Source organism: Bos indicus, chromosome 18 (assembly GCF_029378745.1).
Source record: "Bos indicus isolate NIAB-ARS_2022 breed Sahiwal x Tharparkar chromosome 18, NIAB-ARS_B.indTharparkar_mat_pri_1.0, whole genome shotgun sequence".
In the NCBI taxonomy this organism is placed as follows: Eukaryota; Metazoa; Chordata; class Mammalia; order Artiodactyla; family Bovidae; genus Bos; species Bos indicus.
In genome coordinates, this window is record NC_091777.1 from 53349510 (window position 1) to 53375136 (window position 25627).

The following is a 25627-nucleotide window of genomic DNA, read 5'->3' on the forward strand; positions in this document are numbered from 1 at the left end:
ACCTGGATCCCCTGAGGCTTGGGTGCACTCCACTGAGTCAAGGAGCACATCCGTCTGGCCTTCATAGCCCCTGCCTACGCAGCCGCACCTGTCGCCCCCGCAGCCCCTCCCGCCTCCGGGATGTCAGCGAGCAGGCTGCTAGCTGAGCCTGCCCGACTCCCTGGGAATGCAGTGGACTTGGCAGGACAAGGCAGGCCTGGTGCCCAGTCCTCAGTGAGCTGGGGAGGCCAGGGCCATCTCTGCTTCTCAGCGTCCCTGCCCTCATCAAGGAAGACCGGGGGCTTTCACATTTTCATTTATTGCACTTGAACCCCGATTTCCTCATGGGTCCTTCTGCCCAGCTCTCAGACACACACGCTGTCCCATTCCTGGTGGCCACGGCCTATGGCTCTCCCTGGCTTACAGATTCATCTGGGAAATATGGGCACCACAGGCCCCATTCTGGACACTGGCCCCTGGGTCTTGAGCCCAGCCAGGCCCCCTTCACTCTCATCTGGGCAGATGCAAGTGTTGTGCCCAGAAGTCTTACATTCAAGGCCTACCTGGGCTGGATCGCCCCTGAGTCAACGGCACTCAAGCCATGGGTCTGGGCTTGCCCCCCTGCGCCCAGTCCCGGGGATGGTGGGCTTCGCTGGCATGCACAGGGGAGTGCCCTGCAGGGTGGCCTGCCCGGGCCGGCCCGGGGGCGTGGTTGGCTCCGTTGGCGGCGTGGGGGCTGTCGCGGGCAGGGGACTTGGGCGGGCTGGGCGGCTTGAGCGCGCTGACGGCCCGGATGAGGCCCATGCGGCGGCGGATGGAGTGGTCCAGGTTGACGGTGCAGCGCAGGAGGCTCTGCGCCTCGGCCACAGTAAAGGGGAAGTCGGCGCCCAGGAAGCGCTCGAAAAGCTCAGGGTCGCCGTCCAGGTCAAGCACGTTCTGCAGCGGCTTGGTCATGGTGTGCAGCTCGCGGCTGTGGTCGCTGAACACGTCCCAGAGGCGCGCGCGGGCCTCAGGCGCACCTCCGGCCTGCTGCCTGTCTTCCAGGCACTGCAGGGCCCAGCTGAGGCGGCACGGCCACTGGTTGGCGAGCACGACCCAAGCCACGGCCTGGCGCGGCGAGGGGCCCCCGAAGTCCCCCTGCTGCTGCTGCAGCAGGCGCACGGTGATGGGCACGGTGTTGACGATCCGCCGCATGGACACCACGTTGTCGGGCACGTACTCGTAGAGGCAGTCGCGCTCGTCGTGCAGGCAAAAGAGCGCTTCGCGGATGCGACGCGCCGCCTCGGCGTCGATGCGGCTTTGCTCGCGCTCGCCCCCCGCCTGCGTCTGCACCTCCAGGAGCTGCGCGCCCTCGCCGCCCCTGGCCCCGGCCCCGCCCAGCGGCCGCAGCTTGCGCGTCATCTCGCGATAGAGCAGGTCGTCGCGGCTCTGCACGGCGTCGTGGAGGAACTGCAGCTTGGTGCGGCGGCCCATGATGGGCACCGAGAAGGGCAGCGTGACGGTGCGGTTGAGGAAGAGGTAGCCGTTGTCGGCCGTGCCCTTCATGGAGCCGGCGCTCTCGAGGCACGCGGCCAGGATACTGGGGTCCACCACCAGGATGAAGATGAAAGGCGCGTGGCTGTCGGACAGCAGCGTGTTGATGGCGTTGAGCACGCCCACCACGCGCTCCGGGTAGCACGTGTCCAGCCCGGTGACCTCGAGCACGACGCGCAGCCGGCGCCGCTGGTAGATCTCCAGGAAGCACAGGAAGTCGGTGAGCAGCTCCACCTCCTTCTTTACCTCGCACATGAAGCCCAGCTGGCTGCCGAACTTCTCTCGCGACACCAGCCGCTCGATCTTCTTGCGCTGGCTCACAAACAGGTGCTTGCCCACCGAGTACACGGCCATGAGCAGCCCGGAGCCCGACAGCGTGGTGGCCGCGCCGCCGAACACCCGGAGCAGACTGCTGTTGGTGGCACGGTGGCTCAGCGAGCGGGCACCCACCGACAGGTAGAGCAGCCCCACGCCCAGGCTGAGCACGGCCAGCAGCGCCAGCAGTGCCAGGCACACGCGGTGCCGACACTGCCACTCGCGCTGGCGGAAGCCCTGCGTCGTGGCCGCCTTCGTGCCCAGCACTGAGTACACGCTGAAGGGCAGCGCGCCGTATTGGTGGCGGATGCCCTCGCACAGCGTGGTCACCAGGCCGGCCCATAGCTTGTCCGTGCCCGCGTACTGCCAGGCGCTGAAGCGGATGAAGAGGAACTTGACGTTCTTGCGCCGCAGGTGCACCTCGGTGATGATGGGCCGCAGGAAGACCAGGTACCACAGCAGCTTCGGGAAGGCCCAGCCCTGCACCGGCCGCGGCCGCCACTGCACGTGCTCCAGCTCCTCAGCCTCGCGCTGGGCTGCTTCTTGCTGCATCAGCGCTGCGGAGACCGAGGGCGCCGGGAGGGGGTGGGGCACGGTGTGAGCCGGCTCAGATCAGCACGGGGGCCTGGATGTTAAGGAGCCCGGGGCCATCCCCAAGCACTGGGTAGGTGCACAAGGGTGGAAGGAGAGGCTTGGAGCCAGGCTTGAACACGGGAGGGTCCGAGGTGGGGAGGTGGGATGGTGGGGTCAGAAATAGAGCCCCCAGAGGAGAGAAGATGGGTTGGGGCAGCCAGGTGCTGAGGAAGGGAAATGCAGGGCCGCAAGGATACCTCCTGGCTCCCATTTTCCTGGCTTACTGCCCCTCCTCCAGCTCTCAGCTCAGCTGTCACCTCTTCCAGGAAGCTTTCCCTGAGACCCAAGCTGGGTCAGGTGACCCTGAGCTCCTCCACTGCAGCCCTGCCCATGCTGGGTCCTCCCTGTCTGGGGGCAGGTCTGTCTCTCGCACTGGTCTGTGAGCCCAGGAAGGGCAGAGCCCCGGTTGTTTTGGCCACCCCGTGTCCCTTGGGTGCTGGGAGAATGTCTGGAGGACTGGATCGTGAGAGGTTGGGGGCAGGACCTTCCTGCTGGGAGGGTGTGAGTGAAGCAGAAGCTTTGTTTCCTTTTGCCTTTTGGCCAGATCTTTTCTCCTCCCAGGACCCTGTTTTTTGCTCTGTGACAACAACATGATGTGGGCTTGTTTAGCTCCCCAGGGCCAGGCACACAGGGGTGAGTCACCTCCGGTTTCTCTGGCGGTGACTGGGGATGGGGGCTGAGCTGCAGCTGGGTTTGAACCTGCTCATGTTTTCAGTTAACATTAGCTGTCAGGGGTCTTGTGGGGGCCCGGCCCTAGGCCCGGGCTAAGGAAAAGAGATGGGCCTGAGGAGCACAGAGCCCAGGAGGGACTCGGCAAGAGCCTGCAGCCTCGTCGAGGAACCTGGGCTTCCTCCCGAGGGTGCTGGGGAGCCATGGGAAGACTTCTGAGCAGGGGCAGGACAGGGCTAGATGTGTATTTTATTTTTTGTCGTTATTTGCTTAACTTTCTGACTGCAGTGCGTGGCATGTGAGGTCTTAGTTCCCTGACCAGGGATCGAACATGCACCCCCTGTAGTGGCAGCACGCAGTCTTAACCACTGGACCACCAGGGATGTCTCTCATCGATGTGTATTTTAGAAGGGTTCCTTGCAGTGGATTTGGTGGGGGAGGGGGCAAAGGCATGGGGAGGGCCCTGGTTAATGCTGACTTACGGGCCTCTGGCCTGAAGTCGACTGACCTCAGGGGCAAGCAGGTCTTGGGGAAGCCTGGGGCAGGGCAGGGACCCAAGGCTCCATTTCCCTTAATCCCTCTCCCCCGAATACCCGCAAGTCCTCACCTGTGATCTTGTCCAGCATCATGTGCAGGCGGCAGCCAAAGGGGGCATAGAAACCCACGGTCACAGGGACGGGCACGTGGCAGAGAGTCTTGGCCAGGCAGCTGCAGTAGACGTCATCCTCTGTCAAGATGTCTGGGGGTGCCAGGGTTGGGGAGGGGAAACCCGAGTCAGCGAGGCTGGCCAGGCACCACCCTGCTCCCCTCTGCCCTCCGCAGTGCTCGCCCTCTCCCTGCACCGCTGGCAATCCCTCCCCATCTCCCAGCTGCGACTCAGGCCAAAGCCCCCAGCAGAGGTTTCTGTGGCCGCAGGCAGCCCCCTCCTCTGGGACCAGATGTGCCCGTCTGGGTCGGAGGGCGCCAAAGGGTCTGGTGAAGGCCAGGCCCTCTGTCAATGTCGTGGTCTGGGGTGGCCCTTCAGGGCGCAGCTGTCCTGTCTGAGACCTGGCACAGGGACTCCATGTGCCAGTGCTACAGGAGAGCAGGCCTGCTCTCCCTCTATGGGCCCCCACTGAATGCCAGTTCTTGGACCCAGAGTTGGGGCGCCAGAAGGGTACAGCTGGGTTGCAGGGGAGGGGCTACTGGCCAGTCTCGTGGTGCTCGGTGGGGACGACACGCCCGCTCTCATAGAGGCCTCTGGGCTGCGTTATCCATCCCTCGCCCAGGGCCAGTGCTTGGCCTGGGGGCACAGCTGGGAGGGCAGGGGGCAGACTAGGGCCAGAGTCAGCTAAGGCGGCAGCCAGGGAGGACCTGAGCCTGCTCTGTCTGGTCGCTGGCTGACCTCACCTCACTGAGCCTCTACTTGCCAGTGTGTGAAATGGGCATCATGGCCACAAGGCTGCGCTCTATTTTTTCTCTATTGATGAGGTTGTGCCCGACCTGGAGATGAGCTCAGCCGTGCTCTATTTTCAAAACAGCCCTCAAAATCAGTGTGAGTCCCCACCTCTGCTGCCACCTCCCTGGTCAGGTCGCCAGCCCCTCTCGCCTGGACTCCTGGAGTCAATGCTCATGTCATGTCCCAGAGTCAGCTCTGGGCCCTCATGGCTCCTGCCTCAAGAGAAGGCCGACCCCTCACTGCGGCCACGAGGTCCGCAGAGTCTGGCCGCCTTCGGCCCTCTTGGACCTATCTGGCCTTCCTCCTCACCTCCCCCGACCCAGCCACATGCACCTCCTTGTTGCCCCTTGAACTGGCCACCTCAGAGTCAGTGCATTTGCCATCGACTCCAGAGAACGGCCCCATGTTGCTCAAAGGTCGACTTAATGGGGTCTTGCCTGATGACTGCTTAATTTGCAGACCCCATCTCCTCTCCCTGCTTTATCCTTCCCCCAACATGGTTATCACCTGGTGACGCTGTTTTGAACTTTCCTATTGTTTCCTGTAAACCCGCCTCCCCCAACTGCCTACAGAATGTGAGCTCCATAAGGGCAGCAATCTGTCCACCCTGCTCCCTGGGGCACTCCCAGAACAGAGCCTGGCACTCCTGTAGGTGTCCACACCTAGTCACAGAATGAATGAATGAATGAGTGAGTGGCTGAGTGTCACTTGTCAATGTCAATCACGACACCGACAGAGGGCCAGTCCCCTCCCATGGTTGCACTGCTCTCTAAATCTCCCAGGCCGCTCCACACCTCTGGCTGTAGCTGCACACTTGACCCATCTCCTCCACCCCAGAGCTGGCCAGCAATCTGGTGCTTATCACCCACTGCCCCAAGTCAGGAGGGCTGGGGGAGAGGAAGCAGAACAAGAGTGTCAGCAGAGGGAGAGAGCTGGGGCCAGGGCCCTGGCCTGGCCCGGGACCCTCGGCTCCTGACAAGTGAAGAAGTGGTGGCTGCCCCGAGGCCCAGGGTCGGGGACGAGTGCCCTCCAGACAGAGCCTAGACGGAGGGGTGAGGAGGGCAGGCCCCAGGCCCAGGCGGGAAGCAAGGTGGCAGGGACAGAGCCTGGGAAGGGGAGGCTGGGTGAACACCGGAGCTGTAGGAGGTGAAGCAGCCGCAGGCTGCGGGGGCGGGCAGGGGCCGGGCGTCCGTGGGCCTGCTGGGCTCCAGGAGGGTGCCGGCTGTGTAGGGCAGGGCTGGGCCGCCGGTGGCCAGGGTGCTGGTCGCGGTGAGTGAGTTGGGGGGCGGCTGGGGGGCGGTGGCCGGCTGCGCGGGGGCAGTGGTGGTTGCAGGTGGCCCCTTCTGGACCCCGTGAACAGAGCAGAGACGCTGCTGCAGGGGCTGGGGAGGTGGGGGCTGGGGCTGCCGCCTCTGCTGCTGCTGCTGCTGGGTGGGGGGCTGGGGACCCCGGCGACAGCCACCGCGCCCCCCCTGGTGGTCGTGGTAGGCCGGCTGCCGGCATGCCTGTGGGGTTGGCTGACAAGACCTGTGGGCACCAGGTGCCGCTGGGTCATGGCACCTCTGATGACAGCGTCCTGGAAGGAAGGAAGTGGGGGTGACTGGGCCTGGCTCCCCGAGCCCTGAGGGCACTGGCAGGAACCAGGTCAGGTCTTCAGGTGGAGGGGGGCTCAGGAGAAATCGGAGAGAAGATGAGCAAGGGGTGAGGGCAGAGGGGCAGCCTCGCCCCACGGCTGGGGTGGGAGGGAGGGGAGGAGGTGCAGAGGCCTGGGCTTCAGCCAGGTTAGGGACTAGAGTGGGGATGCTGTCCTGGAGTTCCTACTCCCCCAAATTCCCCAGTCCTCAGGGTGTCCCCCAGTGCAGGCACTGAGAATACTCCATTGGGAGCTGGCCCGGTTGGTCCAGAGGCCAGAGTGACGGGAGGTGACTGTGGAGAGGGGACAGGGTGGGGACTAGGAAAGGAGGGCTGGGCCTCACACCTGAGCTCAGATGAGGCCCTCGGGAAGGGGACTGCCCTGGGAGGCCCCAAGGAGGCTGAATCAGCCCTGGTGGGCCATAACTGCCCCCTCCCAACCCCTAGCAGGAACATCTGTGGTCACCATGAGAGGCTGGAGCCCCACTTCCTTCATTCACTCATTGTCGGAGGGGGCTTGCCCTCTGACCCCTCCCTCCCACCACATGGCTCCCCCTAGGTGGGGGGCAGTCCCCCCAGGCCTGGTGACTCAGGGAGGAAATTCTTCCCATGCTGGGGGAGGAGGGGCAGGTCAGGTGGGCCTCCCAGGGTCCCCCAGGGCCGCCTGTGAAGACACCTCTATGGTGAATGCTGGTGGCTTTTCTCTCTTGGGGCCTGAGGGTCTTCTTCTGCTTGGCCATCCCCCTCAGCCACCCCTCCTTGCTTCCAGGACCCCCCCAAAACTGAACCCCTACCTTTTCGGTGCCCCAACTCTGGGTCCAAGAAGTAGCGCTCGGTGGCAATCCGGGGGGGCAGGGCACCCTTGGCAAAGTGGACGGTGTAGTGCTGGTGCATGATGGCCGGGGGCCTGCTCAGGGAGGGGGCGGGAGGGGCCCAGCTCAGTGCCCAGCACCCTTGGGTGCCAGCAGCCAGAGCCTACCCCCTGGGCAGCTCCCTGAGACCTGCCATGGATGAGCCCCCCTCCCTGATGCTGGAGTCCCCAGGTGGGGTGGAGATGCTCCTCCAAGAAACACTGGGAGGTCTGGATGGGGTCAGGGGCGGACGGCGAGGCCCCAGGTTGGACGGACGGTGTTAAGGGGGGTGATCTGGGGTGTTTGGGAGCTACTGGGCGTTTCCAAGAGGCCGGGACAATGGGGGTGCTGAGCTGAGGTGGGCTGGGAGCTGGTGGGTGGTTGAGTAAAACCAGGGGGGAACTAGGTATTGGGGTTTGTGCTGTGGGATGTGGGGGCTGCCGCCCTTTGAAACCAGCGCAGTCAGTGATGAGAGGTGGGAGCGGTGAGCCACCCAGCGAGCGACTGGAGTTTCAGGACTGGGGCCTTAGGGACCTAACGAGGGGTTGGAGGGAGGGGCATTCTCCGGGAGAAAATGAAATCTGCGTGGTCTGATTTTGGAGAGGCCGAGAGAGCAAATTCAGGATGACGCGGGGCGGTGGGGGGCGCCGGGTTTAAAATGTGAGGCTCCCATTTTAAGGATGGGAAGGATGCTGTTTAGAGGCGGGGACCGGTGGTGGGGGGCCACCGAGGCGCGGAGGAAACGCGGTGGTGAGGATTGGGGACCAAGCGCGCGGCCCCCGCCCACCCCACCCCACCGCCCCCCGGCCTGGGGTCTCCCATACCTGAAGGCAGCCTCGCAGCCCCAGCTCCCCGCCCGGCTCTGCGCCAGCCCCTCCGTCCGGCAGCGGCAGCGCGGGTTCGACTACGCGGAGGCCCCGGAGCCGGGGCCTGGGATCCGGGAGCCCAGCCGCCCGACCGGTTTGCCCGCCCCGTCCCCGCCCCGTCCCCAGCAAGCCCTCCCAGTCCCCGTCTGCTGCGCTCCACTTTCCAGGACTGGGGGTGCCCCAGGTAAGGCACGGAGACGGCAGGCCTCGGTGCCGCCCAGGGAGGGCCCCGCCACAGGTCTGCAGGTCTGGGCGCCTCCGCCGGGGCGGGCAGGAAGGAAGCCGGGAGTCCAGGCCCAGGGAAGGAGCGATCCCAGCTTCGGGTGCCAGCTCCTCCCGGGCCAGGTGACTTCCCCTCTCTGAGCCTGGCTTCCTCACTGCTGAGTGGACTGGCATCTGGGCCGGCCTCTCGCGGCCGTCGGGAGTCCGCCGAGCCCAGCGCCTGGCATTCGGCAATAGGCTCCAACCGACCCACTTACCGGCTGCTCCAGATGCTTCACATAGTGAGGATACGCGAGTGCCTGGCTCGTCAGGAGCCACGCTCGGTGGACATGCTTTTCCCTTTTGGGGCCCGACACAGTTTGTGGGATCCGAGGTCCCCAGCCAGGAACTGAACCCTGGCCCCAGCCGTGAGAGCACAGGGTCCTAACCACTGGACCACCAGGGAACTCCCATGCGCTTCTCTACAGTAACCCCCTTTCCCCTAACCATGCCCCCGCGGGGTGGGGGTGAGGCCTGCCCTGCAGATGAGCAAACAGGACCGACAGAGTCCCCTGGCCCCAGGTCTTAGGGAGGCCAAGCTGGGCTTTGCAAGCAGCGTTTCGTGCCGGGTAGTGAAGGCGCCTCGCAGACATTCTTGAGGGGTGGGGGTGGGGAGGGAGCTTCTTAGATACCTTGGAGGGGGCCCCTCTGCTCTCCAGGGTCCCGTCTCCCTGTGGCTGCTGCCGGGGTGATGGCACCAGCAGAGGTTCCCCCCGGGAGGTGGGGGAGGCAACCCCTGAGCAGTGCCCAGGACGAGAGAGGACACTGACGGGCCCTGCGAGGCGCCCAGTGACCAGACGCCGGCCCCTGCAGCCCAGCTATGCCTTCTTCCCTTTTCACCAGGCCTCCCAGCAGCTTCTTCCTCCCCGTCCCCCGCCAGCTTAGGACTCTACCACCCCACCCCCCACCCCGTCCTGAGCAAGGAGGCCAGGCTGGCGTGTTGGAGTCAGGGGTGGGTGGGTCTCTGGGGGCTCCTTCTGGACTGCCCCTGGGCCATTCCCCCGCTCCCGCTCCCCCACCCCCGCCCTCCTGCCTGCAGAGTTTAGCTGAGTGACCGAGATTCATTCGGGACTCATCCCGGACAGTGCCAGCCCCGAGCCAGGGACCCACAGGGAAGCGCAAGTGAGCAGCCACTGCAGGGGATTTGGTGGGCTGTGGAGGCTGCAGGAGTAGGAGTTTGAGAGGCGGGCGGGGGGGCGGGGGAGCCAAGCAGGAAAGGCCCGTGCTAAGGCTCGGAGGCAACCCAGGGACTGCGGGGCTCGGCTGTGTGTGCTGGGGAAGGGGCTGCATGCGGTGTCTGCACCAGACGCTGTGAAGGCAGAGCCCCAGCCCCTGGGGGGGGTCTTAGGCAAGGGGACCCCTCCGCCTCCCATTCAGGTCGATCCCAGCCTCAGGTTACAGTTCTGAGGCCGGGGTACTTACCCACCTCAGGCAGCGAGTGGCAGAGCCCGGCAGAGTCCAGACGGGTGATGCCCCCAGATGCTATGAATGTAAACAGGGGAGGTGGTGGCAGGGGGTGGGGTGCGGGCACGGAGGCTGAACTGCCCAGAGACTAGTCAGCGAGGCCATTGTTCTGGGTATGACTCGCATCCGCCAGGCACGTGAAGCGTGTATTCGAGTGTGTGTGTGTGTGTGTGTGTGTTTGGGGAGTTGAGGTGTCTGGCCCACCCACTCATCTATCCTTGCTCCTGGCGGCCCCCCCAGGCCAGCCCACACCTGGCAGCAACTCCAGGGGCCGCTGGCCGCGCTCCCAGGGAGAGGTCCATTCTTTGGGCCCCGCTGAGCAGAGAGCACCTCCAGACTTGTCCATGCTGGCAAGGCCACCCGTGCTGGGGGCCACCCTCCCCTGCCGGGTATGCGGGGTGGGAAGCAGCCAGCCCCAGGGCTGAGGCTGGGGCAGAGGGGACTCGGCGGGGAGGAAGCCACATGGGGTACTTCCACACTGGGCCCATGACACACACAGTCGCTTTGCCCCTGCCCCCAGCACTCTCTAGAGTGCCCCCCCTCCACTTTCCACTCTGAGTCTGGTTCCACCTACAGAACCTTTATTGAGCGCCTCCCTGTGGAGGGATGTGTGTGATGCAGACCCCCTCCACACCAGCCCCGAATGCCACGGGGACCACCTGGCCCCCGGGACACCCCCACCTCCCTCTGACACCCATCTGTTGGGCATCTCTGACACCCTGCAGCGCGGGGACTCCGGTCTCCCCGGCACCAGCCCCCAGCACAGGCAGCAGCAGGGTTCTCTGGGCCGGGGTGCCGTGAAGCTCATCTGGGAGTGGGACCTGGGGCTCCTCAAAGTTTCTGGATCACCACCTGGAACTTACCTGGAAGAGAAGGGCTGGCCTGAGCTCGAGGCTGGGGCCGGAGGGGAGAGGTGGCACCCCAGCCGCTCTGAGCCGTTCACCCGGGCCCTGCACCCTCAGCCTGGGTGGCCCTGGCTGGACCTTGTTTCCTTGCTGGCCTGAGATGGTGGTGCCCCAGCCCCACCCCCGGCCTGCGCCCCAGGGCTGTGTGGGTGGCTGGGGGCACGATGGGCAGGCAGCAGGTCAGGCATGTAGGTTGTGGGGGAGGGGCCTGGCCCAGTTTCAGTGGCACGTATGGCTCAGATCGTGCCAGCTCGGGCCCCAGTCCTCCGTGATGCGTGGCCCTGGGGACCGGCAGAGGGGAAGATGCCCAAAGGAAGGGTGCGTGGAGGGCTGGTCGCAGGCGGCCCCCAGGGAAGGGTGGGGCCTCGGCTTGTCCGATGGGGGGCACTGCGGGCCAGCAGGACCCCGGGGTCAGGAGGACACCCCCTCACACTGGCTGCCTTTGAAGCCCCTCAGCCCAGCACCCCGCCTTCACCCAGGTGACTCCTATTGTGTCCACCTGGGTTCTCGCGCTGGGAAGAGTGTTGGAAACCACTAGCCCAGGTCCTTGTCCTTGGCTCTCCCCTCCAGGCTGGCACGCCCAGGGAGGCAGTCTAGGAGGACATCGGGGGCAGGGCCATGGATGGGCTGCACCTGCTGTGTGGCCTGGGCCTGGGACTTCAGCTCTCTGGGCCATAGATTCCCACCTCTGCGGCCCCTGGGAGCAGGGTGGGCCCCCTGGCACACTAGAGGGATGGGAACCCCCCCACCCCAACTCACAGGCGGGCAGGGCTGCCACGGAGGCGGTGACCAGGCTCTTGACGCCCAGGGTGCTGAGGGTGCCACGCAGGAGGCCGCAGGTGAAGGCCAGGAACTGGGGGCGGGGGACACGGGTCACCGTGGGTGGAGCAGGGGGAGGCCAACACCCCGGGGCCACGCGGGCTTGAGGGTTCACAGCAGGGTGGAGTGGGTCTGCCTCCCTCTCCCAGGGTCCTGGGCTTGGGAAGAGGCCTCCACCCCGGGCCAGAGTCCCGCCTGGTACCTTGGGCGCTTCCTCCAGGTACTGCAGACCCGAGGCCATCCGAACAAGGAGGGGGAAGCTGTTGTCCTGCAGGACGTAGGTCCCCTGGGGACAGAGGAGGGTGCCAGGGAGCCGGAGTGGCGCCTGTACCTTCGTGGTGGGGGGGGAGGGGAGGCAAGGGCCCAGCGCTGCCACCCTGAGGTCCAGAAGGACCCTTCCCTCAAAACGGCTGCGGTCGGTCTTGGGCCATCCTTCGGGGCTGTACGAGGACCCGTGGGCCCTCCGACCAGGGCCTGGTGTCCTCCCCTCCATGCCCCTGCTGCGCAACTTCCAGGGTGCCGGATGGGGAGAAGATACAGCCCAGGCCATCAGGCCACCAGCCGGGCCCAGCGTGGGCGCCTAATGGGAACGAGGCTCAGGTGCAGACAAGCTGCGTCAGGCCGAGGCACGGCCGCCAGCCACGAGGGGCCTGTCCTGGGCCCAGGGGGCCAGTGCTTGTGGTGAGCCCCTGAGCGGGGCTGGGCCTGCTGTGACTGCCCTGAGCCGGGGTCCCCTCCCTGGGCTCCCAGGGCTCTGGCTTCTGCCTGCTGTCTGCCTGGGGGTCACCCACCTGGTGGTTGGTACGGAGGCTGTCCATCTGCTTGTGGAACACAGCCACCCACAGGTCTTTGCACAGGAACTTGAGGATGTCCAGCTCTTCCCTGAAGGTTAGCGTCTCCCGGGGCAGCCTGCGGCAGACACCGCGGGGGCCAAGCTTGGGGAGCCCCGGGGTAAGGAACAGGGAGGAGACCGGCCCGGGATCCTGTGTGGAGCGAGGCACCCTCCCCACCCGTTTGCCCAGGAAGGGACCCCACTGTGGGTCCTGCCCGCCTCTCACCTCTCGCCCAGGGCCTGGCCCACGCGGAAGCCCATGCCCTCCAGGACCAACAGGCTGGTCTTCTGTCCCTAGAAGGCCAGGGAAGGGAGGCTGAGGGGCCCTCGGCCACCTCCAGCCGGGAGCCAGCCGGTGTGGCAGCTGAGGGGGGCTCGTGCGTCCCTGCTGGTGCGGGGAGACAAGACCCGGGATAGAGGGCTTCCTGAGTGGCCCTCAGGCCCCACTCAGCCTCACCCCAGGACACACGGGGGTCCTGCCCAGGCTCGGCCTCACCCGTTGTCTTTCCTCGCAAGTCCCATCACTTCCTGCACGCACTTTCAGCGTCCGTCCTTAAACGCCCGGTGGGGTAGCACTCCTGTCACCCCAGAAACTCCAGGTGACTTGCCTGGGGCGAGCAAGGGGGCTTCAGTGAAGGGGCCGCAGGGGTGGGCCCCCGGACGGGCCAGCAGGCGGGCGAAACGTCAACTGTGATTAGGAGGCCTTACGTATGAGCCGAGACTCCTGGGAGGGACCTGCAGGGGCTCAGGGGAGGCAGGGGTGGCCGAGTGGCCTTCTGGGGGGCCAGGTCAGGGTCCCGCGGTGGGGGTGCTGAGGCGTGGGGACCGGGCGGCAGGAGGCCGCACTTGGTGTCTGTCCATGTGTCCTGGAGCGCAGACCGCGTGGCTGGAGGAGAGCCGACCTGTGTACGTTGCCGATCTGTGTGACCCAGAGAGAGCTGAGCGGCCCCGACTCGGGGCATCAGAAACGCCAAGACGGCGTTAGGGGGGCTGGGCACATACTGGGCCGTGTGAGAAACATGCTGAATGAGCAAAGTGAGGAATCGGGACCTGGGCCTATGCTGTGCCAGCTGCCTTGTGCAGACCCTTGTTTAACAGCCCCGGAAGGTAGGTTGTGTTTCACATCTGGAGACCGGGGCACAGAGGAGTTAGGTCAGACCTCCCAGGGGCACCTTTGGACCTGAGCAGGTCTGGCTCCTGCATGTTGGTGGCTGACAGGCAGGTGATCAGGGCAGCACTCGCAGCTGCCCGTGCCCCAGAGAAGTGGCAAGGGCTGAGGTTGGCCGAGGGGAGGTGCCAGGAGTGGGTGGGAGCCGGAGCAGAGGTGCCCCGCGTGATGGCCCCGTCCTCTGCTGGGCCACGCGACACCCAGACCGTGGCCCACCATTCCGCCTTCCTCCTGTGGGAACCGGGCCTGGGGAAGGACACAGCTTCCTGCCCGTGACACCGGCGTGTGCTATCTGGTGTCCTCGGCACGATAGGGCTGGCCGCGGGGGCGGGGGCAGGCTGACTCGATGACTAAGGTGGTCGAGGTCTGAGCTCGGGTGTGAGGGGCAGAGAGGGGAACACATGCCTGGTGGCTGGGTCCAGGGTCCGGATCCTTACCAGCTGTGGGCCTGGGGCAGTGGCCAGCTGCCCTGTGCCTCAGTTTCCTCCCGTGTAAAACGAGGACCTTCCCAGGGCCCTCGTGAGGATTAAAGGAGTGGGTAAGTGCAAGCCAAGCACCCCGAGTCGGGCTCGGGAAGCGGTACTGTCGTCATTTGCGGCCTCTGCACCTGTCAGCCTGCTGAGAAGCTGGGGATGGCAAGAGGGAAGGAAAAGCCCATGAAGGAGGGGCTCTGTTCTGTGGGCGGACGAATCTCAGCACCTGGTCCCCTGCCCGGCCCTCGACAGGCCTCTGCCACTCTTGCACCACCTCCCTGCTCAGGGGAGCTCCTGGAGGGGGCCGGTTGGGCTCTGTTTTGACCAAGTGCACCTGTGTTCCCAGGACTCCCCCATTCATCCCGCGGTCACTTCCTAGCTCCCCTCCAGGAGCTCGCACACCGTGCCTAGTGGGGATGACAAGGTGGGGGCCCAGTCTCCCAGGGGCGGGTGACTGGCAGCTCGCAACACAGCTGCTGTTGCCGTTGACCCCATGGCCCTCGAGAGAGGCCAGGTGACTATCTGCTACACTGCAGAGACCGGGGATGGGAGGGAGAGGGGCATAAAGCAAGCAGCGCAGAGGAGAGGCCGTGGGGAGGGGGGCGGGGAGGAAGTTGACAGGGGGTGGGTTTTGGGGGAGGGGAGGGCGGCAGAGCTGGCACACCCCAGGCCCTGCAAAAGCTCCCCTGACACTAGGGGGTCATCACTGCTACGGAGGGAGGGCGAGGGGCCTCTCCCGTCCTGTCCTGAGCCTCTGGAGCCCAGCCCAGAGCCAGTGCGTTTCTGGGCTTCCCGCATCTGGTTTACACAAGAGCCCACGGAGAGGAACTGAGATGATGGGAGAAGCGGGGCAGGGGGACCCCCTCAGAGAAGGCTTATTTAGTGTGGGCACCAAGGGCACCCATGAGCAGCACGGGTGCTCGGAGAAAGGGACGAGCCGACAAAGGAACATGCATAAAAATGAACGTGGTGACCAAAACAAATCTCTTTGCAAGGGAGCGAAAAAGAGAGAACTCTGGAAAATCGCTAAAACTTCACAGATTGTTAAGGGAAAAAAAAAGAAAAGAAAAGCTGACACGTGGAAAGAGACCCAGAAAGTCTACGACTCCTCTGAGTGCCACAGATGGAACGACAACAGGGGAAGAAACGATGAAAGAGGAAAACGTGCTCAGTTGTGCTCGGCTAAAGGCGGATTCAGGCATCCAGACTGAGGGCCACCGAGCTCCGAGCAGGAGGAACGCGAAACAAGGAAACCACACTGCCTCCCCCGTGCCATCCTGGACTGCTGGGTGGCGGGGCTGCGTGCCGGGCCCCTCAGTTATTTGTGAGGATCAACCCCCACCGGTGGGGCCACTCTGCTGGCCCAGGGTGCGGCAGCCCAGGTCCTGCCTCAAGCACAGGGAGAAGGGATGACTTCTGGTTTCCCCAGCGTCAATGGCCCCAGAAGACGCAAAAGAAGTATGGTGAGGAGACTTCCCTGGTGGTCCGGTGGCTAAGACTCTGAGCTCCCAGTGTGGGGGATCTGGGTTCGATCCCTATCAGGGAACTAGATCCCACATGCCACAACCAAGGATCCCATGTGCAGCAGCTAAAAGACGGAAGATTCGGCGTGCTGCAATTAAGACTCAGTGTGGCCAAAGAAATAAATTTTTTTTCCCTTAAGAAAAGGAAGTGTGGAGAGTGACCAGGTGAGAGCACACCTCCCAATCTGTCACTCGCCTTCTCCCCCATCATCCACCAGGCAGTCGCCAGGATAACCGCAGACCCCACCTTCTCCGCTGACACTCGGGGAGCTCGCCCAGTCCCCGTCTGTCTGTGCTCTGGACTCCTCCCCTGCCCAGTCTCTATCCCATCTCACCCACGTGGCCAGGGAGGACCTCCGAAGAAGTAAATCTGAGCCCAGCAACCTCAGTTTAAACCTTCTACGGCCCCTGCCACCCTCAGGACAGAGCCCCAGTTGGCTCACAGAGGCCCCACTGCTGGCTCTGTGGCCTCAGAGGCACCACGCCCCGATGCCATGCACTTTTCCAGGAAGCAGGTGGTTTCCCAGGCTCCGGCCTGAGGACAAGGACTGTATCTGATGGCTGCTCCACCCCCACCCCCCGCCCAGGCCCTCCAGAGAGAAGGGGCTGGCTGAGTGCCCAGTTGGCTTCGGTGGACAAGGGCCCAGCCCACACGGCTGTTCCCAGGCCTCCAGAGAACAGCTCATTCCCACGCAGGCTTCACTCCTCTGCTCACAGGTTCCCCTTATCGTCAAAGCTCCTGAGATGGACAAACCACAGCCGCCTCCTCTTCCTCCTCCTCCCCTGCCTCTTCCTCCCGGAACTTTTCCAGCTCAGATAACAAAGGCCCTTAGACCTTCCTGTTCCTCCAGCCAGCCTTCCACTCAAGCCATAACCCTCCAGGAGAATCCATTCAACAGCTACAAATAACCAGGCAGGACGTGGAGATCAAAAAGCCCTAAACAATGACTGTGGCTCCTGAGCGCCTGGCGCCAGGGACAGAGATGAACCAGCCACGATTGCTTTCCTCAAGGGGCTCCAGGGCTGGTGGGGCTGCTGCCACAGACAAGCTCTGACCCGGATGCCCGAGTCCTGATTTTGCCTCTGATCCCGGAAAAGCCCTTCCTGTCTGGTGCCCCAGTCCCTCTCCTGTAAAATGGGATAATAACGTCAACCCTGGAGGGCTGTTCTGAGAACTAAATCAGAGAAAGCACTGTGCTGAAGCCACGAGAAGTACCCAAGAGGCAGACAGGACGCTTGCTGGACCAAAAAGAAGGAGCAGAGAAGGGAGGGGCCAGGGGCAAAAGAGAAAAGACTGCGGGAAAGCCAGGCAGCTGCCCACGATGAGCAGCTGAGGAACAGGGTTTGCCAGCTTGAAGGAATGTGGGGAGATGGTGGTCCTCACTCTGGCTGCACACGGGAACCACCCAGGAGCTCTGAGGTCCAATGTCCAGGCCACCTCCCAGCCCAGCTCTGCCGGAATCCCTGGTGCAGGGACCCCAGCACTGGGGCTGCGGAGGCAGCCGGACAGAGAGCCATTGCCAAAGATCGTGGGCACACTTGCGCTCTGAAAATCCTGTGCTGAGCAAAGCTGAGTAACCGCGTGCCCCCACACTTGCTTGGCCACATCAAAATCCTCCCAAGAGTGTCAGGGAAGATGCTGAAACAGGTGAGAGTTCATAGCACAGGTTTTGGGAGTGAGAGGCCCAGTTACATTCCTGACTCTGCCACTTGACAGCAAAGACTCCATCCATCAAAGCGTCTGTTCCTCGCCAACAAAGCGGGGAGGATCATGCTGACCTCCGTGGGTTGTTAGGCGGATCAAATGAAATCAGGAAGGTGAGGCCCCTGCGGGCACCTGGTGGGCGTTCCTATTGGCCACAATACTAAGTGAACCCAGTCCCCACCCTCACCCTCCACGGCACAGGGGCTGCGCTCACTTCTTCAACAGATCCACACTGGGATTTCCCTGGTGGTCCAGTGGTAAAGAATCCGCCCGTCAGTGTAGGGGGCACAGGTTAGATCCCTGGTCCTGGGAGGTTTCACACACCGTGGGGCAGCTAAGCCCCTGCACCACCTCTACTGAGCCCATGTGCCACAAACACTGGGGCCTGCACACTCCAGAGCCCACGCTCCACAAGAGAAGCCACACCAGTGAGAAGCACCGCAACTAGAGTAGCCCCTGCTCACCGCAACTGGAGAAAGCCCAAGTGCACCAACAAAGACGCAGCACAGCCAAAACCAACCAAATATAAATTTGAAAATATATACATCCATTCTGAGGACCTACTCTATGGTCATCAACGCAGAGCTGGTCCCTGCCCACAGTGCAAAGCACGAGGCCTGGCAGAGGAGACGGCGGTAACTAAAGGATCATAATTCAGGTTCGTATGGTGGTGTGGGGAATGTGCAAACGGAACAGAGATACCCCCACTTCCGCTGAGGGCTTCCCTGAGGAAGGGACATTTGAACTGAAGGATTAATAGGTGTCAATGTAGTATCGACGTGGCAGGTAAAATAAGCTGGAAGGTGAAGAAGGGGGCTGTTATGGAGCGGAGAGGAGGGAACCCACACTGCAACAGGGAGGGGACAGATGGGAACTCTATTTAGACAGTGGAACAGGCTGGGCCTGGCCGATGGCTGGAGGTGAGGGAGTAAAGGTGGTTATTGCAGACCCTTGGGTTCCTTGTTTGAATGCCAGGATGGATGGGGTGCTGGGACACTGCAACCCTCTCCCTGGCACACAGGCCAGCGCACATTCCCTCTCCCAAGTGTTATCATTCTCATAGCATTGCCCCAAGGTACAGTGTAGATGCATTTATCTGATTTGTCTGTTTCCCCCACTACAACATAAGCTCCAGAAGGCAAGGGTTTTGCACGGTTTGCTGAGTAATCTCCAGCCCCTACAGCAAGGCCTGGCACCTTGCATGTTTTAATAGTTAAGAGTTTGTTGACTCTATGTTGGGATGATAACAAGCAACAGCCTTGTTAGGGCTCCTGGATTGGGAAGGAAACATACATCAATAAAAATGTCTTGCATATTGATGATGATGACAGAATAATAATGAAAGAAGTGGGCATAGCACCCACTTATTAAGCATCTGCTTTCGCCCTCACCCTTTCTTTTTAGTACCAGATTTTAAAACAGAGCTCCATGTTTTGAGGGCTGATTATGTGTTAGACATGGAAGTAAGTGCTTTAAAGTCTGAGCATTTTTCCTAAGGACCAACTTTCAAAATTCCAAGCACGCTCTAAGGCCTCCTCTTGCCTGGAATGTTCTTCCCCACTACTTATCCCCAGGGCTTGCTTCTTCCCTTCTTTTCCTCAGAAAGGCTTCCTCCACTATCCACCACTCCATCCCTGTCCCTGATTCTACTTAAGTTTTGTTTATAGCACTTCTTACTAGCAGGTGGCACATTTGTTGCTATTTTTATTGTTTGCGTGGGTGCCCTGCTCAGTTGTGTTCAACCCTTTGTGACCCCAGTCTGATAAGCTCCTCTGTCCATGGTATTTTCCCTGCAAGAATACTGGAGTGGGTTGCCATTTCCTCCTCCAGGGGATCTTCCCGATCCAGGGATCCAACCTACGTCTCCTACAGTGGCAGGCGGATTCGTTACCACTGAGTCACCTGGGAACCCCATTGCTGGTGTAAATTCCCTACTAAAAGGTTAAGCTTTGTGAGGACAAGGAAACAAGTACCTGGGGAACAGTAAGTGCTCAGTAAATTTGTTGAATGAATGTCTCACCGAGTCTTAGGTGCTGTTACGATCCCATTTTACAAGGGAGTAAACTGAGGCACGCAGAGCGAATCACTGGCTCTCACACCCAGGGTGAGTGGCGCAGGCGGGACTTAACCCGGGCAGTAAGTCCTCAATATATACCAAGCAATCGTAATTACTACCCTCTTACTCTGTGTCAGGTTTTGAGCTAGGAGCTTGTCCCCGAGCTGTCTCGCACAGTTCTAGGAGTAACCCGCGAGGCCAGCCCTGTCCGGACTCGGCTTCGCAGAGGCGGAAGCCCGCAGTAGAGGTCTCCCCACGATCAGGGGCTGGGCGGGTATTCGTCCCGGGCCGCTGCCGCGCCCTCCGCGCCTCCCGGGGGCCTCGACTGGCTTTTCAGCCACGGCCCGTGGCTCCTCCCTACCAGGACCCGGCGCTCACCCCGGGGCCGGGGTCTGGATCTTGAGCCCACAGCTCCGCTACCATCTCGGTGTGCAGAAACTCGAACAGTGCCGGGTCCGCCATGCGCGGGTCTCAGTCGCCTAACAACCGCTCAGCGTCTCGTGTTCTCATTGGCCCAGTTGGGCAAGCCCCGTCTCCTGCTTCTTAAGTGCGGCCCACCCACTCCTGCTTCCATTGGTGTTTCAGGCTAGCCCCGCCTTCCTTTCCTGGGCTCTAGGGGTGCGCGCGTAAACCCGGGGGTCTAGGGGGAGGGCCTGCTTTGTCTGTAATGGCCGCACGGTACAAGCACCTCCGCCCTTCCCGCTGTTTCTTCACCGTTTCCGGGTCCTCGAGCGTTTCCATTAGTCCAGTCTCTGGTTACACGTGACAGCTCGTCTTTTAGACTCTCTATTTGTCCACTCTTCTCGCAGCACAACCCGGAAGCGCCAGCCCAACCGCTTTCCTATTGGCCGTGCCCTTATTCACGTGGCTCTTTACAGAAGCCCCAACATCTGGTCTGGAGGGCTTTCTTCCTGTTTGGTAGCCGGGCGGCCAGGTGATAGGCCGCCAACACCCGCCCAACTTTCTCCCCTATTGGTTGGGGCTACCGCGCTCCTCGGTAAAGACGCCGCACTTCGGATAGGTAGAGGATCCCGCAGGCTCGGAGCTCTGGTGACCCGGTACGGTCTTCGGTGATAACGCTCGCCCCCCCCGCCCCTTGTGCATCCTCCCCCAAGTCCAGTTGGACTGTTACCCTTTCTGTGATGGAGGCCCTGGTTCCCGAGCGGTTCAGAAACCCGTGTGCTTCCTAATCCGTCACAGGTTAAGAGGACAGTGTGGAGGGTGTGGTCTCTGCTAGGAAGCAAAATCAGGAAGAGTTGAGTTTAGGATTCCGGGACCTCGTGTCTCAGAGTCTTGATCGAGCTGGTGGCCCTCAGTTTTCCCATCAGTACACTGAAGAGTCACAGTCCAGTAGTTCCTACCATCATTAGGGATGATGGGCTCAGTTTGCAGAAACTGAAGCCCAGGCAGGCAGTGACCCCAGATTGTTAAGATAGTGGAGGGGGTGAGAATCCAGAAACTGCGGCTTTTAACCACTGAAGGGCGCCCGCCTCTCATATCATCCTTTCCCGCGTCTTCTCCCTAGCTCGCGCCATGGAGTCTCAGAGTCGTCGGCGGAGGCCGCTGCGGAGGCCTGAGACTTTGGTGCAGGGGGAAGCGGCCGAGTCGGACTCGGATCTCTCTGCGTCCTCGTCGGAGGAGGAGGAGCTGTACCTGGGCCCCTCGGGCCCAACGCGCGGCCGCCCCACGGGACTGCGAGTGGCTGGGGAGGCCGCGGAGACCGACTCAGACCCCGAGCCGGAGCCGAAGGCTGCGCCGCGGGACCTGCCTCCGCTCGTGGTGCAGCGGGAGACGGCCGGGGAGGCCTGGGCGGAGGAGGAGGCCCCGGCGCCCGCCCCTGCGCGCTCGCTGCTGCAGCTCCGGCTGGCTGAGAGCCAGGCACGGCTGGACCACGACGTAGCGGCCGCGGTGAGCGGCGTGTACCGCCGCGCGGGCCGTGATGTGGCCGCCCTAGCCGGTAGGCTGGCGGCTGCCCAGGCAGCGGGATTAGCCGCAGCCCACAGCGTGCGTCTGGCGAGGGGGGACCTCTGCGCGCTGGCGGAGCGTCTGGACATCGTGGCCAGCTGCCGCCTGCTGCCCGACATCCGCGGTGTGCCGGGGACGGAGCCTGAACAAGACCCCGGACCGAGAGCCTAGCCGTGACCCACTGTCTCCACTGACTGTGCCCTGGGGGTAGGCCTTGCGGCCTCTTGACCTGGCTCTCTGCTCTGTTTAGCCACCCACCCATCTTGCTGTCACCCTCAGGGATAACCTCGCCCCTGGATAATGCTGTGTTTATGTGTGTGTGTGTGTGTGTGTGCGTGTGAGTGTGTGAGTGTGTGTGTGTGTGTGTGTGTAGCCCTGCTGGACCTTAGCTCTGGTTCCTCCCCCTGGGCTTGCTTCCTGGTTCAGAGCTTGTGTCTGAACTTGACTCCAGCTCCAGGGTACCTGCTAGGTACCTTTGATCTGTCTCCCTCTTAAGGGCTCATGGAGCCTCATCTTTCTTTTCTCTCTGCCTTCCTCAGTTTGGTTTCTTTTCACAGGAGCTGGGCCTGCTTCTTTCTCCCCACGGGAGCCCCAGAATCCAGTTGAATGTCAATTCCCTGATGTCTCCCTTTACTCCCTTGGCTCTGTCTCTCCTCTTGCCCCACTTCTGGAATTTTGTCCCTCTAATCTGGACCCTTTTTCTGCTCCCCAGGCTTGGCCTTGATACCATCTCCACCTTCCGGTCCTCGCTCTGCCACCTCTTGGCTGCTTCTCCTTGGGCTTAGCCCTACCCGCTTGGCCTGCTCTTGTTTCCTGTGTCCAGCTCTACCCTTGGTTTTGATCCTGCTGCTCTTCGCTTCTCCCATTCTCTTTAAACTACCTGCTTACTTCCGGGCTCCAGGGATCCCCTATGATTTTCTTCATCAGGTCCAAGATGAGGCTCCCTCCTGACCCAAGGAGGTCCCCCTCCCAGCTGTCCAGGCCCAACGTGGCATCTCCTCAGGCCCAAATTGGTGTCTCCTTCCCACCCCCAGGCCAAGATTATGCCTTCTGCCCGAGCTCCAGGTATGAGCTCCAGGCTTCGGCCTGACTCACTAGGCTGAGAGTGCCCCCAGCAGGCACTGAGGGCCCGGTACAGACTCACCCGGAACGTTATGTGCAATATGACAGCACTTTGCAGATAAGGACCACATGTAGTTTGTTTGTTCACTATGTTCCGCGGATGCTATTGGATGCTAAACTGCTTGGATTTCTGGGTTAGCTCCTTCTGTCTCCTCCTCCTCACTGCTCCCTCTTCTCCCAGCCCCAGCCCCTCAGTCCCATTCATATGCATTCCCTTCCCCCACTCTCTTATCCCAACCTGAGCTGAGATCTGAGCTCCCAGGATGAAGTGCTGAGGAAGAGCACTGTATGGCAAACTCATTAAAACTCAAGGCATTCACTGATATGATCAGTTCCTCTTATCTCCCCATCTAAGCTGGGGGGCAGGTCAGTTGGCGTTTCTGCTGCAAATGTGAGTCCCAAGAAAGAGATCCTTCCCACCTGGCCAATTGAAAGTGGACCTGTAGCTAGGAAACTGGGGCCCCAGGTTTTTTCACCCTGGTTCTGCACTTGTGTTTTGTTCATTCACCACACATTTACTGAGCTCCTGTTCTGTGCCTGTCCTGAGCCAAGCATTGGGGATGCCCCACCCAGGCTGGGTCCTCTCAGCTGACAGTCCACTGGGGAAGACAGACATGAAAATATTATTGTATAAGTGGATAGTCTTAACTGTAATTTATACTTTGACTATAATTTTTCTGGCATTGTGGTTAGTACCCTAAAGAAATGCAGGAGTTTTGTGAGCTTGTAACTGAAACCTGTCAGACTTTGTTTGAAGGATGGTTAGATGGCTTCTGCGAGGAAGTGATGAGTGAGTTTGAGGTGTAAAAAAAACCCTGAAGGTGTAAAAAGATGAAATGTGGGGTGGAAAATTGTGAGCAGCAGGAGCAGCATATGCAAAGGCCCTGAGTCAGAAGACGGCATATCGTATTTAACAACAGAAGAGGGTGATATCTTCTAGCCTGTACCTGGAATGGGGAGACCAGGGGAGATGGGGGTGGTGAGGACTGTGCTAGCGGGGGCCAGACAAAGCTGGACTTTTAAACCAAGTGAAATCCTTGGTCTTTATTGAGCAGCCAACAAGTAGAGAATGATGCCATCTGGTAAATGTGTTTTGTGAAGGAGCCTCAGGCTGGTGCTTCTGCAGTGTGGTTGCTTCTGAAAAATACCCAGAAATACTGGTTTTGAAATTAAACGTCCTTTTAAATGTACAGCTGAGCTCAGAGCATGGGAAATCTGTACCCAAATTGCACACCGCAGTTGTCCTGAGTATTTGCCAATACCAGATACTCAAAGCCTTGGTTGTTTTTTTTTAAATAACATATTGAAGTATAGTTGATTGACAGCGTTGTGATCATTTCTGCTGTACAGCAAAGTGATTCAGTTGTTTTTGTTGTTCAGTCGCTCAGTCATGTGACCCCATGGACTGCATGCAGCACGCCGGGCTTCCCTGCCTTTTGCTATTTCCCGGAGTTTGCTCAAACTCATGTCCGTTGAGTGGATATACGTTCTTTTTCATGTTTGTTTCTATTATGGTTTATCAGAGGATATTGAATATAATTCCCTGTGCTATACAGCCGGACCTTGTTGTTTATTCTATATACAATAGTTTGCATCTGCTGACCCCAAACTCCCAATCCTTCGCCTCCCACCCTCTTGGCAACTACAAGTCTGTTCTCCATGTCTTTGAGTCTACTCTGTTTTGTAAGTTTGTTTGTGTCCTGTTTGAGATTCCACATGTGAGTGATATCATATAGTATTTATTTTTCTGTGTGACTTCCTTCACTTAGTATGATCATTTTTAGTTCCAGCCAGTTTTCTGCAGATGGCATTTCGTTCTTTGTTATGGCTGAGTAATCTTCTATTGTAGGCATATGTCGCATCTTCTTCACCCACCCCCTGTCAGTGGGCATTTCGGTTGTCTTCACGTCTTGGTTGCTGTAAGTACTATGAACATTGGGGTGCACATGTCTTTTTGAATTATAGTTTTGTCTGGATATATGCCCAGGAATGGGATTGCAGAATCATATAAAACCTTGGATTTTAACATCTGCTGGACCTTGGGCCAGGCGGTTTGGAGACAAGCAGAGGCCCCTGCATAAAACTTAGTCCCTTGAAGAGCTACGTCTTCAATGAAAGAATGTGGTAGAAAAAAAACCCTGAGTGATACCATTGAGGCACACATAGGGAGCTTGTCCATTTTGGCTTGGGCTGTGCGTAAAGGGACTGTTTCCTCAGGGAATTCATAACTACAGGCCTTTCTTCAGGCCTGATTAGGGTTTGGGTTTACCCTTGTAGAGCAGTCCGGGAAACCAGAAATGAACTGAAAGTAGGCTGCAGCCAGGGGAGACACCCTCAGCTGGCCTCGTGCGGAATTACAGCAGATGAATGCAGACCAAGCAAGCTCACAGCTGAAACATGCCAGGCGCACCTGATGGCAAAGTGATGAACTAGTGCGGGCTGCTGGCTCCTTTCCCCAACTTCAGCCTCGGAGAAACTGGAAAAAAGAACAAAATCAGGATCTGAGGAGTAGAAAAATGTTGAGAAGTCTTCAGGGACAAAGAGAGTTCTGGTTCTGGCATAGTATACTGGTACTTATTTCTTTGTAATAAATGACTGAAAACTTAGTGGCTGGAAACAACTGTTTTATTATGCCCCAGATTCTGTGGGTCAGGAATTCCAGCAAGGCTCAACTGGAAAATTCTTTGGATCCTTGGAGTAATGACTGAGGTCACTCAGTGTTCAGCTGGCAAGTGGGTTGGCACAGAGGATCCCACGTGATTTCACTCAGGTGCCTGGACTACGCTTACTCAAAGATTAGGCTTGCTGACTGAAGTGTCTATCAGCGGCCTTCTCATATGGCTCAAGCTTCCTCCTAACATGGCAGCCCCTAAGTAATCAGATTCCCTACATGGCAGCTCAGGTCCAAATGTATTTCAGTTTTCTTACTTAAAACTTTTTTGGCCACACCATGCAGCATGTGGGATCTTGGTTCCCAACCAGGGATCAAACCCATGCTCCCTGCATTGAAAGCACGGAGTTTTAACCATGGACTGCCAGAGAAGTCCCCAAGTATATTTCAGTGGACAAAGTAGAAGCACTCGGGAATGTTTTCTCAGTTACTAGCTAGTCGCTAAGTCCAGCCAAGGTTCAAAGGCAGGAGTGGAGGGGAAGGAGACCTGGACCTTTGATGAATGAGTGTCCGCATTTGTGGATGTATTTTGAAATCACTACAGGTAGATTGGGGAGTGGATTGTGAAAGAGGCTCTTGACTGTTTTGGTCCCTCTCTTTGATGTTGCCTTGGATAAATGATTGAGACAACAGCAGCAGCCACGAAGACCCTCTGGGGAGGGTGAGGTCACATCAGGGGTGTTCCAGATTCCTATTTTATTTAATGGGTTATAAGATATTCCTCGCATTGCTTTGATGCTCAAATTG

The 25627-nt window shown here is 60.3% G+C and overlaps 3 protein-coding genes across 10 annotated transcripts; 1 reads left to right on the top strand and 2 right to left on the bottom strand.

Annotated features, from left to right (window-relative positions):
• Nucleotides 1-282: 282 nt before the first annotated feature.
• On the bottom strand, nt 283-10101 carry NKPD1 (NTPase KAP family P-loop domain containing 1). 4 transcript variants are annotated; one of them, XM_070771247.1, is made up of 5 exons: nt 9604-10101; nt 6994-7106; nt 5700-6143; nt 3737-3868; nt 283-2384 (listed from the first exon to the last, which is right to left on the bottom strand). In XM_070771247.1, the coding sequence occupies exons 2-5, from the start codon at nt 7091-7093 to the stop codon at nt 574-576; spliced, it is 2487 nt and encodes an 828-aa protein (XP_070627348.1). In that variant the 5' UTR covers nt 7094-7106; nt 9604-10101; the 3' UTR covers nt 283-573. The 4 variants fall into 4 exon arrangements, with proteins under 4 accessions (XP_070627348.1, XP_019835705.2, XP_070627349.1 ...); XM_019980146.2 differs by lacking the exon at nt 9604-10101 and adding an exon at nt 7875-9038; XM_070771248.1 differs by lacking the exon at nt 5700-6143.
• Nucleotides 10102-10205: 104 nt separating this feature from the next.
• TRAPPC6A (trafficking protein particle complex subunit 6A) lies at nt 10206-19770 on the bottom strand. Of its 5 annotated transcripts, none has more exons than XM_019979857.2 (6): nt 19501-19770; nt 12424-12491; nt 12157-12274; nt 11568-11651; nt 11306-11399; nt 10206-10504 (listed from the first exon to the last, which is right to left on the bottom strand). In XM_019979857.2, exons 1-6 carry the CDS (start codon nt 19582-19584, stop codon nt 10473-10475), a joined length of 480 nt encoding a protein of 159 aa, XP_019835416.1. In that variant the 5' UTR covers nt 19585-19770; the 3' UTR covers nt 10206-10472. The 5 variants fall into 5 exon arrangements, with proteins under 5 accessions (XP_019835416.1, XP_019835415.1, XP_070627352.1 ...); XM_019979856.2 differs by having other exon boundaries at nt 11568-11696; XM_070771251.1 differs by having other exon boundaries at nt 12157-12300; nt 19484-19770.
• Nucleotides 19771-20021: 251 nt separating this feature from the next.
• BLOC1S3 (biogenesis of lysosomal organelles complex 1 subunit 3) lies at nt 20022-24815 on the top strand. Its single transcript, XM_019979855.2, has 2 exons — nt 20022-20180; nt 20648-24815. The coding sequence occupies exon 2, from the start codon at nt 20656-20658 to the stop codon at nt 21256-21258; it is 603 nt and encodes a 200-aa protein (XP_019835414.2). The 5' UTR covers nt 20022-20180; nt 20648-20655; the 3' UTR covers nt 21259-24815.
• The last annotated feature ends 812 nt before the right edge of the window (nt 24816-25627 follow it).